Below are 15989 nucleotides of genomic sequence, written 5' to 3' on the forward strand. Positions count from 1 at the left end.
TGCAATTGCTAATTTGCTTAGCCATTCCTCACCTCTATGTTTGTAGCCTTGTGCCCAGTAAAACATATCTTCTATCCTGATTTCCTGAGGTTGTTCCATCTTTGTTTCTTGAATCCGTGAAGCGCAAGCTTGTGCACCTGGCGCGCAACTGAATTAGCCATCTTCTGCTGGATCTGGCTTGATCATGTCAGGCCACCCGCCTCTGTCAAAATGATGCTGCACCATGGAATTGTGTTGAAGGACTGCTTTCCTTCACTACCAGTTTTCTCCCCACCCTCAGCTCAAACCAAAAATACAAGCAAAGTTTATTGACTTTTTTCTCCAAGGTAGAGGTACATTCAGCTCACCACTTTGCCAAAACTCACCCTTGTCACAAATACACATTCGTACACTCTTGTTCGCCCCTCCCAATTTCTCTCTCTCTCTCTCTCTCACTCACACACACTCACACACACACACACACACACTCTAATATATATATATAATATATTTTCCCGTGTCTCTCTTTCCTGATGTCTGCAGCAAATTGCTAAACTGCTGGTCCCCAGGTAGTCGTTACTGTAAATGGTTCAACTTTGCAAGCTACCATCAACAGTCCACTCTGAAAAACAAAAAAAACACGCTTAGTCTTTCTCCTCAATCACTCCTGTCATTCTTTCCTTTATTTCTAAGTATATTAAATGTACATGAGGTGACCATGCTTCACTATGTTCCCACTCAGCCCATGGTTTGAAGACTGGGTAGATGGCTGGTTTCTCCCGTACACGATAATCATCGTCTATTACTGATGTAGAATGCATCTGTTATTGAGGCCTGGCCTTAAATTGAAACTTGCCGCTTCATTATAAGCGGAGTCGTAAATTAAGCTGAGCACAGTGTGGAATCATTAGTGAACAGTCAACAGCAACGACTTGCATTTATCCAGGGTATTCAACATAATAAAACATTTCAAAGCCCTGGGTAAAACCAGACAGGCATTTAAACTGGACTAAAGACAGCAGTACCAGGAAAAGCGATAAATTTAATCAAACCATGTGAAAAGCTAATAGGAAAGTCAGCCAATAAAGCAAAAAAGAAGGGGCTTGAAGAAATAAGAGATAGTGACCATGATTGTGTGATGGTCTCTCAATTTCTGTTTCTTTGGTCTGGTGTCTATTTTCCATGTGCTTTTGTGAAGCTTCGTAAAATATTTTATATACATATATGCAAGTTATTGTTATAGTATATATGAAAGCATAGGGTCATACTAAACCAGTAACGAATATCTCAGTATCTGAATGTACTTTCAGTTCCAGTCTCCAACAAAAAATTTGCTGAGCGTTAATTGTTTCTGCCTATGGATTTTGATATTTTTTAAAAATATACATGTTAACAGTTTTGCTACTCATAATGAATTTACTTTGGGACTTGTTAACATGTAATCTGAAGTATTTGAGATGAAATCTGCCAATGTCTGTAATTTCACAGAATCCCTACAGTGCAGACGGAGACCATTTGGCCCATTTGAGTCTGCACCAACCACATTTCCACCCAGACCTGATTCTGTAACCCCTGCTAGTCCCCCTGATCATAGGGCCCTATCCACCTAACCCACACATCATAGGGCTCTATCCACTTAATCCACACATCTGTAATTGGTCCTCAATTTGGCAATCTTTGTAGACTCTGCATTGCCCAAGCTGGAAGTGATCTCATCAGATTCTCTCGTGACTGAAGAATCCAACCTGGGTTCGGCACTGGTGTCACAAAACTGGCAGTTCGTGTTGCTGCAGTTGTGTTGCCTCTGGCCTTTCTCTGGGCACATTGGATGTTCGTTATAGATGATCCTTGGAAACAAGCTGAACAAAATTTCAATGCTTGTCTCCACCTGGGCCAGAGTTGGCTGCAGTATATTCCTAACAGAGGAATACAGAATTTGTAAGGCCTACTTTTTAGGGCGTTCTTGTATTTATACTGACCGCTTGATGTTGTTCGGCCTGAGGCAGTTTCCCATAGAAAATCTGCTTGGGTGTTATGTAGTCATACATGCAGCAGTTATGTCCTGTCTAATTTGATTCAATGGAAGGTGGCTTTGTGCTGTTGAGTCTAGCACAATAAAGGACTTTATATTGTGATTTTTATCCTGCAATTCCCATGTTGGATCTCAGGTGGTTTGGTGGAGATGTTTGAGTGTCGATGCAGCATATTTAGCAAACCCACAGTTCTGTGCCATACAACAGGGTGATGAGGGCAATTATATTGAGCTTGATTTTGGTCTCTGGCTTCATACCATACTGCTTGCAGAGACACAATTATGGAGTCAGCCATGGGCAGAACATCCTTTCTGGGTGTGTGCATGGATATCTTCCTCAACAGCAGCATTTCTAGAGAACACACTGCCAAGGTAAAGTCTTTAGCAGCACTCAACTTGTTTGCAAATGTCTGGATGTCTTTCTTATTGTAGGAAGCCACAATCATTTGCATACAATGACTGATTTTGGTGAAAGCATGCAGTTTGAAGAATGTCCGTAAAATCCGATGTTGAAGCCTGCAGGCATGTCTTTAGCTTAAGCTTCAAAGAAGATATTGAAGAATTGGATATCTTTGCTTTACACCGCTCATTACCACAAAGGCATCAGGCATTTTCCCTTTACATCATGCAGTAGTCCAGAATTTTACAAACTTGTTCAGGTGTCCCATCTTAAACAGCATGTAGACCAGGTCAACTATCGGTGTCAGAAGTTTTAATTGGGTCGATTGTTGCTCTCTGCATTTTCTGGTGGTTGTCTTGCTGCAAACACCATAGCGGCTGCCCTATGGTTAGTTTTAAAACTGCTCTGTGATTCTGGGAGGACTTCTCCACACATCTTGGCAAAGCTTGAATAGGGCACCTGTGTGATCTTTACTGTGACTGAGAAGCCTATTCCTCAGTAGTTGTCACATCCATTTTTTGGATCCTTTTCCACTTCCAGATGTTGACATTCTTGAGATCCTTTGGAACTATTTTCCTGATCCCAGATGTTCAAAGACAGCTGTAAGTTTATTAACCAGCTTTGTACTATTCCATTTCCAAATCTCTGCTGGGGTGCTGTCTGGGCCAGTGGCTTAGACTTGTTTGTTTGGTTAACTTTATCAGGTCTTCAGTGGGAGAGGGAAACTACCAGTTCTCATTCACTTGAAATGCTCAATTTGATGCAGAAAATCTTCTGACATGTGGGATTCTCTGCTGAGGAGCTCAATAACGTGCTCGCACCACCTTTCCATTTCTGTTGTCTTATCAGTGCTTAGTTCATTTCCATCAGCTGTTAGGATAGAGCAGAGATTGTGGTAGATAGGCCATGTACAGTTATCACATTGTACAAGCCTTTCAGCTACATGTTGCAGCTTTTGCATTCCACCAACCATTCTGCAATTCTCTTAACCCATGCTTGTTGATAATGGGATTGCTAAAAGACTTGAGAGGTAGGCATCATTCTGTACAAATCAGTCTTGGTGCTCGTAGTTGCAGTATCCCAGGACATCTACTGAAGTCTCAAAGATCACAGAGCTTATTCCATTCACCTTCTTCATCGTTTGTAGAGAGGAAGATCAAACTTCACGTTAGTGTCAAGTTGTTACGTGGTCATGGACAATAGTAAGGTTCTTGAATTTGACATCTAGCCTGGCCATACCCAACACGTTGACTTGGAATGTTTTGGCTCGATCTTTAGAGTTAGCTTGGTGCAGATCGGAGGTGATTTGTCCAGCAGTCAGTTCCTCACATGGCACAAGTTATCCTAATGTTAGCTTTGTCTTTCTGTCTAATAAGCATGTGGTTAAGGAGATGTCAGATCATGGACACTGCCAAGGTGTCTTGTATTTTCCTTTCAGGCAGAACATAGGATTAATTATTGCAAGGTTATGCTTGATACGCAACTCAAATGCTACCTAATATTTTCCTTTCCCAACCCCATGTTGACCAAGGATATCTGCTCATGTGATGTGGTCACATCTAACTCTGACATTGAAATCACCCATGAGGATAATTTTGTTATCTTTAGGGGTTGATTGCAGGAAAACGTCCACATGATATAAAGTCTTTCTTTTACTGTTGTCATTGCGCACTTTTGCGCTGTTGGGCATTGCATGTCTTCTCTGTTGTTGCAGGTGAAGCTATAAATTTGTCAAGTGTTTGTTGATGCCTTTGGGATCAACCTGAAATCTATAGAAGGTAGAGTACTCCAACAGAGTGTGTATCCTGCTCCTATTGCTGGCCTTTTCCTGCTAGTCATGTTTCACAGTAAAAAGCCTGACAACACCAGGTTTTAGTCCAACTGATTTATTTGATAATCAGTCAGGGCACCTATGTCTACACCATCTTATCAAAGTTCCCTGGATACTAAAGCTCAAAGGTGTTCAGATTTCCACTGGTTTGGTGATTAAATAGAGTATGGAGATTGCAGCGTGTCTGTGTTATAGTTGGTGACTTTGTGTTTGTCTTTGCTTTAGTTTGCAGTTTCTTGCCACGGAATTGAGCTACTCCCAGCCACATTATGCTGATCTGTAACAGAGCAGTCTTTGTTTTAGGATTCCTTTTATCTTATAGGATTCCTTTTATATCACTGGGGGGAAACTAGCCAGCTAGGCATTACTAAATAGAGCAACTGTGCCTTTGCATCATCCTGCCTAACGCAGATGCTGTTTCAGGGCACATTTGATGCAAACGACCATCTAAAGGCCACCTCCATGCAGGTTGAAGATTACGGTTTAGTGTGACTGCATCAACACTTTTCTTGCTTTCCGTTGCCACAAGACTTGGTCATATATCTGTAGCTGTTAATTTACAGCTAACCTATGCTAAAGAATTTTATTATATATTGGAGGATAGCTGCATGTAGCTGCCCCCACGCGCTCGGCTACCTATGTATGATCTCAGAGGTGAAAAGGATTCAAGACGCCTAGGTCGCTTGGCAGCTGCAATGGTTGACCACTACATGGTGGTCTTCTGCCTTTCCCTTTGCCACAGTTCACACTTAGTCACCCTGGTGCCATATTTGCTGAAATTGCCAAATACTCATAGGTGTTGCCTTCCATGCCACAGTGGACTTTGTTTCCCCTTCCAGCTTCTATTTCTCTACTGTAAGGTAGAGTTATCAGAGTTCATCAGGAGAAAGGGTGGATAACACTTGAAAGTGCGAGGTTGTTGATCCAGCGAGGACTTCTGATCAGATGTCAGGGTACTTTTCGTTAATGAAGCATTAGCGAGGATCCATCTGGTAATCAAAATGAGTCAAATCCCAACCTTTAAACCAGAATCTGACAATAGAATGTTAAAGAATAGAGGAATTGTGTCACCCAGGGGGTAAAGTCTCTTTGATAAATTTTATCATCATGTGTTTGTAAGAAATAAAGTAAATCATTTTTGTTGCTTTGATGAAGGCATTTGTGACACCAGAGCACCTGAACGGCTCTCAATTCCAAGAGGACACTGGCTTATAATTCAATTTGTTTCTGTGGTTGAAACAATTTTTGTCATGGGAAAATTCAATGTTAAAATGATCCCCTTTTGAGAGAGAGAGACCTTCCTGAAAACATGGTTCTGGATTGTTTTTTCCAGCAATCTTTCCTGTTTTTAAGGTAGGAGAGAGAATAAAAATCACCTTGAAGGAAAGTGACCACATGCAGAATGAATATATAGCTCAATGAAGAAGTGCAGGCTAATGAACAATTTGAAGTATATATTCTATATATAAATAATCTATTCTATTCAGTTAAACAGTCTCTTCGTTCTGTTGTGGGATTGCTTCGATTGTAGCCATCATTGCAAAAATGGAACGTAAATAACTTAATTCAGGATAAGACATGGCAGGAAAATTTGCAATGAGTTGCAGTATGTTGAGAATGAAGGAAAGGAAGCTGTCGAAGAGACCTTTGAAATAGTCACATTTGGAGATGACAGAAGCCTGGATGGGGGTTTCAGCAGCAGCTAGTAAAGGCAGGGTTAGAGGTTAGAGCAAGGCTACAAATATCAGACAAGATGGTCTTTGTGGTGGAGAATACATGCGAGCTGGAAGCCAAATTTGATTTCAGTTAGGAGGCAGAGGTAACAAATGGTTTCAACCCAAGACGGTGGCACAGGAAGGAGCTGGAATCCAGGGTCAGAGATTTGGAGTTTCTGGTGGGGTCATTGATAATGGCTTCCACACCTGTAGTGCTTAGTTGATCAAAATTGTGGCTTATCCAAGACTTGGATGCCAGATGAGCAGTTGGCGCTGAGGCATTAGAACATAGAACATTACAGCGCAGAACAGGCCCTTCGGCCCACGATGTTGTGCCGACCAGTTAAAAAGCAATGACCCTCTAACCTAAACCAAACCCTTTCCATCCATAAACTTATCCACGGATCTCGTAAATGCCCCCAAACTAGGCGCATTTACAACTGCAGCAGGCAGGGCATTCCAATCCCTCACCACCCTCTGGGTAAAGAACCTACCCCTGACATCCGTCCTATATCTACCACCCCTTAATTTAAAGCTATGCCCCCTCGTGCTAGCTTTCTCCATCCGAGGAAAAAGGCTATCACTGTCCACCCTATCTAAACCTCTAATCATCTTATATGTTTCAATAAGGTCCCCTCTTAGCTGCCTTCTTTCTAACGAAAACAACCTCAAATCCCTCAGTCTCTCCTCATAGGACCTCCCCTCCATACCAGGCAACATCCTGGTAAACCTCCTTTGCACCCTCTCCAAAGCCTCCACATCCTTCCTATAATGTGGGGACCAGAATGGCACACAATACTCCAAGTGCGGCCGCACCCGAGTCTTGTACAGTTGCAACATGACGCTGCGGCTCCTAAATTCAATCCCCCTACCAATAAACACCAAGACACCGTATGCCTTCCTAACAACCCTATCTACTTGATTCCCAACTTTCAGGGATCTATGTACACATACACCTAGATCCCTCTGTTCATCCACACTATTCAGAGTCCTACCGTTAGCCCTATACTCCACACATCTGTTATTCCTGCCAAAGTGAATTACCTCACACTTTTCCACATTAAACTCCATCCACCACCTCTCGGCCCAGCTCTGCAACTTGTCCAAGTCCCCCTGTAAACTGAGACACAATTCCTCACTATCTACCACACCTCCGACTTTGGTGTCATCAGCAAATTTACTAATCCACCCAACTATACCCTCATCCAGATCATTTAAAAAAATTACAAACAGCAGTGGCCCCAAAACAGATCCCTGAGGCACACCACTCGTAACTGAACTCCATGACGAATACTTACCATCAACCACCACCCTCTGTCTCCTATCCGCCAGCCAATTCCTGATCCAGTTACCTAAATCACCCTCAATCCCATACATCTGCATTTTCTGCAGAAGCCTTCCATGGTGAACCTTATCAAACGCCTTACTAAAGTCCATATATACCACGTCAACTGCCTTACCCCCATCCACCTCTTTGGTCACTTTCTCAAAAAACTCAATAAGGTTAGTAAGGCACGACCTACCCTCCACAAAACCATGCTGACTATCTCCAATCAATTCATTACTCTCCAAATAACTATAAATCCTAAACCTAATAATTTTTTCTAAAACCTTACCCACAACAGAAGTAAGACTCACCGGTCTGTAATTCCCAGGGAAGTCTCTGTTCCCCTTCTTAAACAATGGGACAACGTTCGCCATCCTCCAATCCTCCGGCACTATACCTGTGACCTACAACGACCTGAAGATCAGAGCCAGAGGCTCTGCAATCGCCTCTCTTGCCTCCCAGAGAATCCTAGGGTAAATCCCATCCGGCCCAGGGGACTTATCTATTTTCAAACCCTCAAGAATATCTAGCACATCCTCCTTATCAACTGCAATACTGTCCAGTTTACAACCCTGTAACCCAGTGTTCTCCACAGCTACGTTTATGTCCCCCTGCGTGAACACCGAAGAGAAATATTGGTTCAATGCCTCTCCAATCTCTTCCGGCTCCACACACAGATTCCCACTGCTGTCTCTAACTGGCATTGGAGCTGTCGAGTGCTGCAAAGGCATCATTTTATTGTAGGGAGGATTTTTTTCAGGGGCAATCGAAAATAATAGCAATTAGAAAGCAGTGCTTGACTGTTCCCCAGCAGCAAAGGAATCAGAATGGTGAAATTTCTTGTGTTAGTCATTAGCTGCTTTGCTGGTGTGGAGCTAAATCTCTCTAAGCTAACTTAGGACCAATGTGTGAGTTAGAGTTTAATAGAGGAAGTGAATGTAGAGTTGAAGGGATGCGCAGGCTGAATTTGTCAAACTGAGATAGTGTTTAGTCCTCGGAGCATCCACCCGCTGGATTCAGATGCTAATTTGCATTTTGGCAATTCTCCTTTTCAATTCTATCATCTTTCATGCAACGTTTCCTTACTATCTCTTTCATGAAAGGTTTCCCAAGATCTTTGTTGAGATATTTGGTGCTGGGCAGTATCTCTTGCTTCGCTAAAATAAGGGAGTCAAAGTTAACTGGGGTTGACTGTCTAGTTGCATTTTAAGAAGTCGCGCAACACCAGGTTAAAGTCCAACAGGTTTATTTGATAGTAAACGCCACTAGCTTTTGGAACGCTGTTCTTTCGTCAGGTGAGTGGAGAGTTCTGATCGTTCTTTCACTTGCGTGGTGATGCGGGGAGGCGACCCCAGTGGGGCTCTCGCTTCTGGCCGGAAGCGCCCGGGCGGTAAGAGAGGGGATTAAGGGTTATGGGGAGAGGGCGGGAATGTGGAACTGAGCCACGACAGATCAGCCATGATCTTATTGAATGGCGGGGCAGGCTCGAAGGGCTAGATGGCCTACTCCTGCTCCTATTTCTTATGTTCTTATGATCAGAAACAGGGCATATAAAGGCGCATACAGTTTACAGAACACTGATTAGAATGCAAGTCTTTACAGCTAATCTGCTATTCAAGTGAATAGCAAATTGAATAGCAGATTAGCTGTGAAGACTTGCATTCTAATCAGTATTCTGTAAACTGTATGCGCCTTTATATGCCCTGTTTCTGATCAGAACTCTCCACTCATCTGACGAAAGAACAGCGTTCCGAAAGCTAGTGGCGTTTACTATCAAATAAACGTGTTGGACTTTAACCTGGTGTTGTGAGACTTCTTACTGTGTTTACCCCAGTCCAATGCCAGCATCTCCACATCATAGTTGCATTTTCACAACAATGCTGGGAGATTGGAAATATCTGGTCACCTGCCCAAGGTCTAGGAAGACAGAACAGTGAGGTAAGGGGCACTAATGCAGATAGAAAGATAAACTTCAAAATGTGGATGAAACAAAATGTTTAGATTTGGTGTATATTTTTTAAAATCTTTTCTCTTTACAGTTTCAATCTTTTTACATTCTTGCCGGTTTGTTGCAGTCCTCCTGCGCGACGTCAGTGGGGTAGGCGTGACAGGCCTTTGCATAATCCCATAAACCAGGATGAAAACTACCACCATCCTCCATATTCACAGCAACTGCCTATAGATGAAAATCGGTCTTACAATCACACAAGCCTATCACCACGTATGCTTCACCCTGCTGCACACCCTCCGCAGCAAAATCCCGTCATGGTGGATCTCCACGAACAGGTTAGAGTAACATACCACCTTGTCAGATAAACCACTCTCTGCTCCTCGGCTACCTTCTGATTTAAATGCGTGTCACCGGTGCAAATATTAACATCATTTGCGAGTCCGCGAACTAAAAATAACATAATTTAAGTGTCTTAAATGATTTAGAATGGCAACTGGCTGTTGCATGCTACCACTCCACGCTATAGCATGGTCCTGTTTTCCCCAATCGTGTAAAGGATGCTATGGGTATGTCGGAAAGAAGGCTAACAAATGGGAATGGAATCGAACGGGCCAATGCCTGATGGTGCAAAGGGGCCAAGAGCCATTTGGGTCATCCTGTTTGGACCCCTTGCCTTGCATGACCACAAGACACTACTCTCCCTGATGGACTGTGATTTCCTCCTGTTCCCAATTTTCAGATCCTGTGATCCACGCTGCATAATTTTTCCAACATTCTCTCTGCTTCCTGACTCCAGACCCATTTCCCAATACATTTATTCCACGGAACCCCCAAAATAACAGCTAAACTCTTTCTCTTGTTCCCCCATATACCATTGCCACCCCTTCATGTTCATAAATCAGTCTTCCTGCTAACACTATCTGGCATAATATTCCCTACTCTTGTAAAAGCCTCTAATTTACACTAATGGTCCAACATTAGATCCCCAACCACAGTGGGGAAGGGGTGGCTGACTTTTTTTCAAAGCTGGGACTGGGAGCAGTTTGGTTTCGAACTGAGTATTTCACCTTGCAGGGAAAATGATTCTTAAATTTGACGTAAAATGAAACGGGGTAATAAGTATAATAGGAAAGCATTGCCTAACTAACTGTTGTCTGCACTGTAAAGTACCTGTGATAATTTGTGCTGAATTCAATTTTGCTAATGAATTCTTGTTGCACTGTCGCCTATTCAAGTCCAACACTATTGAATGAAAGCTCCTAAATAAACGTATTTTTAAAAAGCTGTAAATGGCCAAATTATTGAGATTCTTAACTAGCCAGTTCAGACATGAAATCCATCTTACTCAACCAGTTTCCACCCTGTAGACTAACTTTACGGTGTAGATGAACATGAATCAAATGTGCCTATTGTTAGTGTAATTGAAATACTGATTTCTTAAAACTCTCTATTTGCAATTCTCTTGAGTAATAATTTTTCTTTCTTTACTCTAGATGCATCAAGGAACAGTTCCTGTGTCCTATACTGTAACCACAGTAACGGCACACGGTTTTCCACTCCATGCAGGGCAACATATCCCAGGGTGCAACACGCAACAGGTCCCAGCATGCTCAGTAATGTTCAGTGGACAGCACTACCCAGTCTGCTGCGTGCCACCACCTGTGAGTTTCACAAGTTACGAGGTGGCACATTAAGCCACTGTTCTCTAGCTGTCAAAAATCGGTTCAGAAGAAAAGGGTTAGGATTGAGACCTTCCCATTTATAGTATTTACTTTGGTGTCTGAACAACATCTGTGAAGTCAAAGTTTCATAGCCACGTTTTTAATTATAATAAATTTGATGAATGAATTTGGTGGGTGGGGCGGTGGTGTTCATCTAATTCTGCATCTGTCTTGCACTAAAGGAGCCCCATTGGAGCTGAAACTCAGGCTTTGGGTTTCAGCTGCTTGTTCCTCATGACTTAGTAATTTTTTGATAGTTTTTAAGAATGCATTGATATTTTCACATGATGATGTTAAGAAAATTTTTACTTTGTCAGGACATCCTTGAAGTATAAATAGGATTTGTTTAATGGTGTATGACAATTGTTTAAATTCTAGAGGGTACAGAGGTCATCAGAAACTTCTCAAACACTCAACTTTAAAAAATACACCTTTATCCATGATTTCTTACATTCAGTGCAGCTTCCATTTTGCTGGAAGATTGTTCAACATCATTGCCCACTGTCTCATGAGGAATAATTAAGAATGCTCACTTTGTGTTTTCAACCTTGCATGGATTTTATAACGCTATCAGCTAATCAGTTGACTAGTTTTGAAGATCTTATATTTTATCTGCCATCAATATGATTGACAGCTGAGGCACTAGAACCCACTTCAAACATGTTAGCTTTGTGGTGAAGCCTCCACTCAATATTTATCCTCAGTAATGTGTTAACATTGAGCTGAATTGAGTACTTCAGTTTAGATTGTGCAACCAGTACGTATGCCACTCACCCAACCAAGGAGTAAAGATATGTTCTAACAGCTATTAATGTCTTCTGCATGTGGATTTTGTGACAACTAGGAAGCCAGTTCAGTATGTTCCATACTCTACCTTGCTGCTTCATGGCAAGATAATTGAAATATTTCCATTAGTAATCATCAAAGCCCGAGTGTTTTAAACCTCCCTCATAACATGAAATTAAAAGCTATTTACTTAGTTAACATGCAGTTTTGGTTTGGATTACTTTTAACACAGTGTAAAAATCATTTAACGGCTGCTTCCTTAAGAGTAGTGGCAGTGTAACTAAAGCCTTTTGTGCAAAAGGGGTGCAAATATACCATTTTAACTTTGCTTCTGCTTTCTCCCCTCCACCTCTCTTGGTTTCATTTAAGCAGAATAGGCTATCATTTGCTTTATTTGTAGTCTTTCCTCTGGCTACAATTGTAAAATATGTGTCACAAGGTTTTGTGGGGGAGCTCTTCAATTTTAAAATGATCTGTCAAATTCTGAACTTAATTCTGATACCTGTGGTGGAACAGAGATCATGACTAAAGACTCATGTTCCCATTTAAGACTCATGTTCCGACAGGATCTCACCTTCAGCAGTAGAAATTGATGTTGAGGTTATACTATGAAAGACTAAATGGGTGAGATGTTGCTGTAAAATTAAGAGACTTAACAGTGCCCATAGTTTTTAAGATGTTAATCAGTTAACTCTTTCTACTATCCCTACCCAGCCCCCAACTTCCCTCCAAAATCAGGGCGAGGGGGTGCAATCTTACCAGAAAAAATTCCAAGTCCAGGGTGTGAAAACAGGAGAAAAAACACCTGTTTTATGGGCAAGTTCGAATCTGCTATCTTATGCACTCAGTGCATGAAAGAAACAGCAGAAATTGTTTCTCACCTGTAGGGAGAGGGGCAGGGCTTAAGTTGCCTGAATGTTGGCTGAGAGCAGCAGAGGGCACCATTGTGCATGTGCAGGTGTTGAGCAGTAGAGACCTGTCACTCATCCTCTAATGTTGTCAGGCAGCCTCTCAGCCTAAAGCACCGCAAACCTCTCCCATCTACCACAGGGGAGCCTATTAAGGCCTGGCCAGGCCCAATCGTCCCCTTCACCACACCCCTCCTCTCTGCCCATCAGCGTTATGGTGGACACCAAAGTTTTCTTTTGCTGGTCAAAGTAATTCAGGCTTCCCTCTCCAGGCTGTCTGAGAACTTCTCTCAGGATTGCACCCAACTCAACATCATGTCATCAAGTGAGTACAGGATTAGATTTGATCCTGCAGTTAGACTGCTCCCTGTTGAGTTTTGCAGGAGAACAATATTCACATAGGTGTGATGCTGCAGGGTAACTGACACCAAGGCAGTAAAGGGGGCAAGAGAAACAAAATATTTGAAATAGCTGAGTAACAGTTCTCGTGTGAATAACCATGAAAGCAATCCAATAACAAATATAACTTTTCCTGCTTGTTAATCATTGCATGTAATCTGTTTCATGCTATATGTGTCTCCCAAATGCTAAGGAGCGGAGCTGTTCAGAATATATGGTGAACTGCATTGTAAATATCCTGGCACTTCACCATATCGTGAAAATATTCAGAATTCCTAGGGAATTAACAGTATGAGTACATCAGTTACTGTTACCGATCCAGTGCTGTTTGATCTGTTTTCATCTTGTAAATGTCTTTTTATCTTTGTTTTCCAGCTGATCCATGCATGCACAATGCAGCATCTGCCAGTCTCTTACCAAGCCTTCCCTCCACTTATCTCCAGTGAACATTTTATACTGCACCCTCCCCATCTGCCACCCCACCAGCATCCCCACCTTCCTCCCTTGGGCCAGTTTGTTCCAATTCAGCCACAGCATCCACGATTGGTAAGTAAAATATCTAAGGAGAAAGAAATGACTAAAATATTTTTATTATTCAATGCAGCCTCTTTACTTGTAGTTTATGTAATGCTCTGAAAGGCAATAATAGTGCTTCATCTAATTTCACCATTCCCTCCCCTTTGAAATCTTGTACATTTCAATTGAGTTTACGTCAGGGGCAGGCATGCAGAACCAGTGTTACCACATCTACAGCCAGATGTCCATCCACCCAATATCCAGTATTGTTGGAGTCAGTGGAATGGAACTGAATTGGAAGGGTATATCCTGACAGCAGATGCATCATAGCCTGTTTTGTATCCCTGTCCAAGTCACATTTGTACCCTTGTGTGTTTTGTATAGTAAGCAAAAAAAAATTGACCAGGTAATTTTATTTCCCAAAGCCCCCATGGGCTATTTAGAAAAAGATTTTGTCACAGAATTGAGGGATAATGGGGACGGTGCGATGCGGGCAGCTAATGGGGACGGTGCGATGCGGGCGGCTAATGGGGACGGTGCAATGATGTGAAGTTGAGGTTGAAGATGAGCAGTGATAGGGCAGGCTCAAAGGGCCAAATGGCTTACTCCTACTTGTTAGGTTCTTATGAACCACACAGCCGAGCACATCGTGGGTCTGATTGATGGTCTATGCTAATTAGCATATCTCAGCTGAATTTGGAGCAGGAGTGGTCCAATTAACTTCACCCTGTGGGCTTGAAAACCAAACATCGAACAGAATTTCTGATCCTAATCTGCCTGCTGGAAATTGAGTATTGTGATGCTCTTTGCTTGGCCAATCTGCCAGCGATTGCTGGCTGTGCTTACACAAGTGGAGTGAATAGTTGGGTGAGTTTCAGGTTTCTACAATCCATATCAGTAACGTGAGGCATTGCAAATTGTTAGGAAAAAACTTTTTTCATGTGTTACTTCCCGCGGCCCAAAACAATATTTTAGCAGTTTTTTGACATTTGAGTATTATCCCTGAGCCACTAATACCACTTCCACAATGGAATTCTTAAACGAGGGAAGAATTTTAGCATATTTGGAGCACTGCATGTTTAATAAATTGAAACCACTCAGTTGTTGATAGGAGTTTGTGTTTCATTCAATAGTAGGTTTTAGAAATTAATTTTATGTTTGCTGGTAAATATGTCTCAAGTGTGTCCATGTAGCAAGTCAGGCACAGCAGGGTGGCCAGAGGGAATGGCTTGAGTCCATTAAACATGTTTAGATTTAACTGATCTTGGTTACAGCAATGTGGACAATGCTAAAACTGGCCTCTGCGGATGAGGAAACATCAACCAAGGAAAGGGAAATTAGGAGACTTCTTTTAAACACAATTGTTATAATCTGGAGTTTATTCAGACCATAACAGTTATGTTCAAAAGAAGTTTGCTGATGACACCACCGTGGTGGGTCAGATCTTAAACAATGACGAGACAGAGTACAGGAATGAGATAGAGAATTGGTGAACTGCTGTGACAACAATAATCTGTCCCTCAATATCAATAAAGCGAAGGAGATTGTCATGGATTTCAGGAAGCGTAGTGGAGAACATGCCCCTATCTACACCAATGGAGACAAAGTAGAAATGGTCGAGAGCTTCAAATTTCTAGGTGTCCAGATCACCAACAACCTGTCCTGGTATCCACCACGCCATGCTATAGTTAAGAAAGCCCACCAATGCCTCTACTTTCTCAGAAGACTAAGGAAATTTGACATGTTAGCTACGACTCTAACTTTTACAGGTGCATCATAAAAAGCATTATTTCTGGTTGTATCACAGCTTGGTATGGCCCCTGCTGTACACAAGACCGCAAGAAACTACAAAAGGTCGTGAATGTAGCCCAATCCATCATGTAAACCAGCCTCCCATCCGTTGACTCTGTCTACACTTCCCGCTGCGTCAGCAAAGCAGCCAGCATAATCGAGGACCCCATGCATCCTGGACATTCTGTCTTCCACCTCCTGCCATTGGGGAAAAAAATACAAAAGTCTGAGGTCACGTACCAATCAACTCAAGAACAGCTTCTTCCCTACTGCCGTCAGACTTTTGAATGGACCCACCTCGCACTAAGTAGATCTTTCTCTACTCTCTGGCTATGACTGGAACACTACGTTCTGCACTGTCTCTTTTCCTTCTCTATGAATGGTATGCTTTGATTATATAGTGCACAAGAAACAATACTTTTCAGTGTTCACTAACACGTGACAATATATCAAATCAAATCATCCCATGAAAAGTGGTGAAAGTTGATTGAATGATAGCTTCTAAAAGGGCACCAGATATACACTTGAAAAGGGGAAATTTGCAAGGCGGAGACTAATCAAAGTACTTTCAAAAGAATGGACTGAATGATCTACTTCTGTGCAGTGCAATATGGTGAAATAAGGATGTTAGTG

General features: G+C 42.2%; 1 protein-coding gene across 5 annotated transcripts in view; it reads left to right on the top strand.

Annotated features, from left to right (window-relative positions):
• rnf44 (ring finger protein 44) overlaps window positions 1–15989 on the top strand; it is a 141561-nt gene that overhangs the window by 101664 nt on the left and 23908 nt on the right. For 3 of the 5 annotated variants that reach the window (XM_080201575.1, XM_080201577.1, XM_080201580.1), the window contains exons 5-7: window positions 9324–9570; window positions 10729–10896; window positions 13425–13595. In XM_080201575.1, the coding sequence (XP_080057701.1) occupies window positions 9324–9570; window positions 10729–10896; window positions 13425–13595 (586 nt within the window). The remainder of the gene's footprint in view (window positions 1–9323; window positions 9571–10728; window positions 10897–13424; window positions 13596–15989) is intronic. The other 2 variants (XM_080201578.1, XM_080201579.1) reach the window with 1 other exon arrangement.

Source organism: Carcharhinus amblyrhynchos, chromosome 13 (genome assembly GCF_965287045.1).
Source record: "Carcharhinus amblyrhynchos chromosome 13, sCarAmb.v2.hapA, whole genome shotgun sequence".
Lineage (NCBI taxonomy): Eukaryota > Metazoa > Chordata > Chondrichthyes > Carcharhiniformes > Carcharhinidae > Carcharhinus > Carcharhinus amblyrhynchos.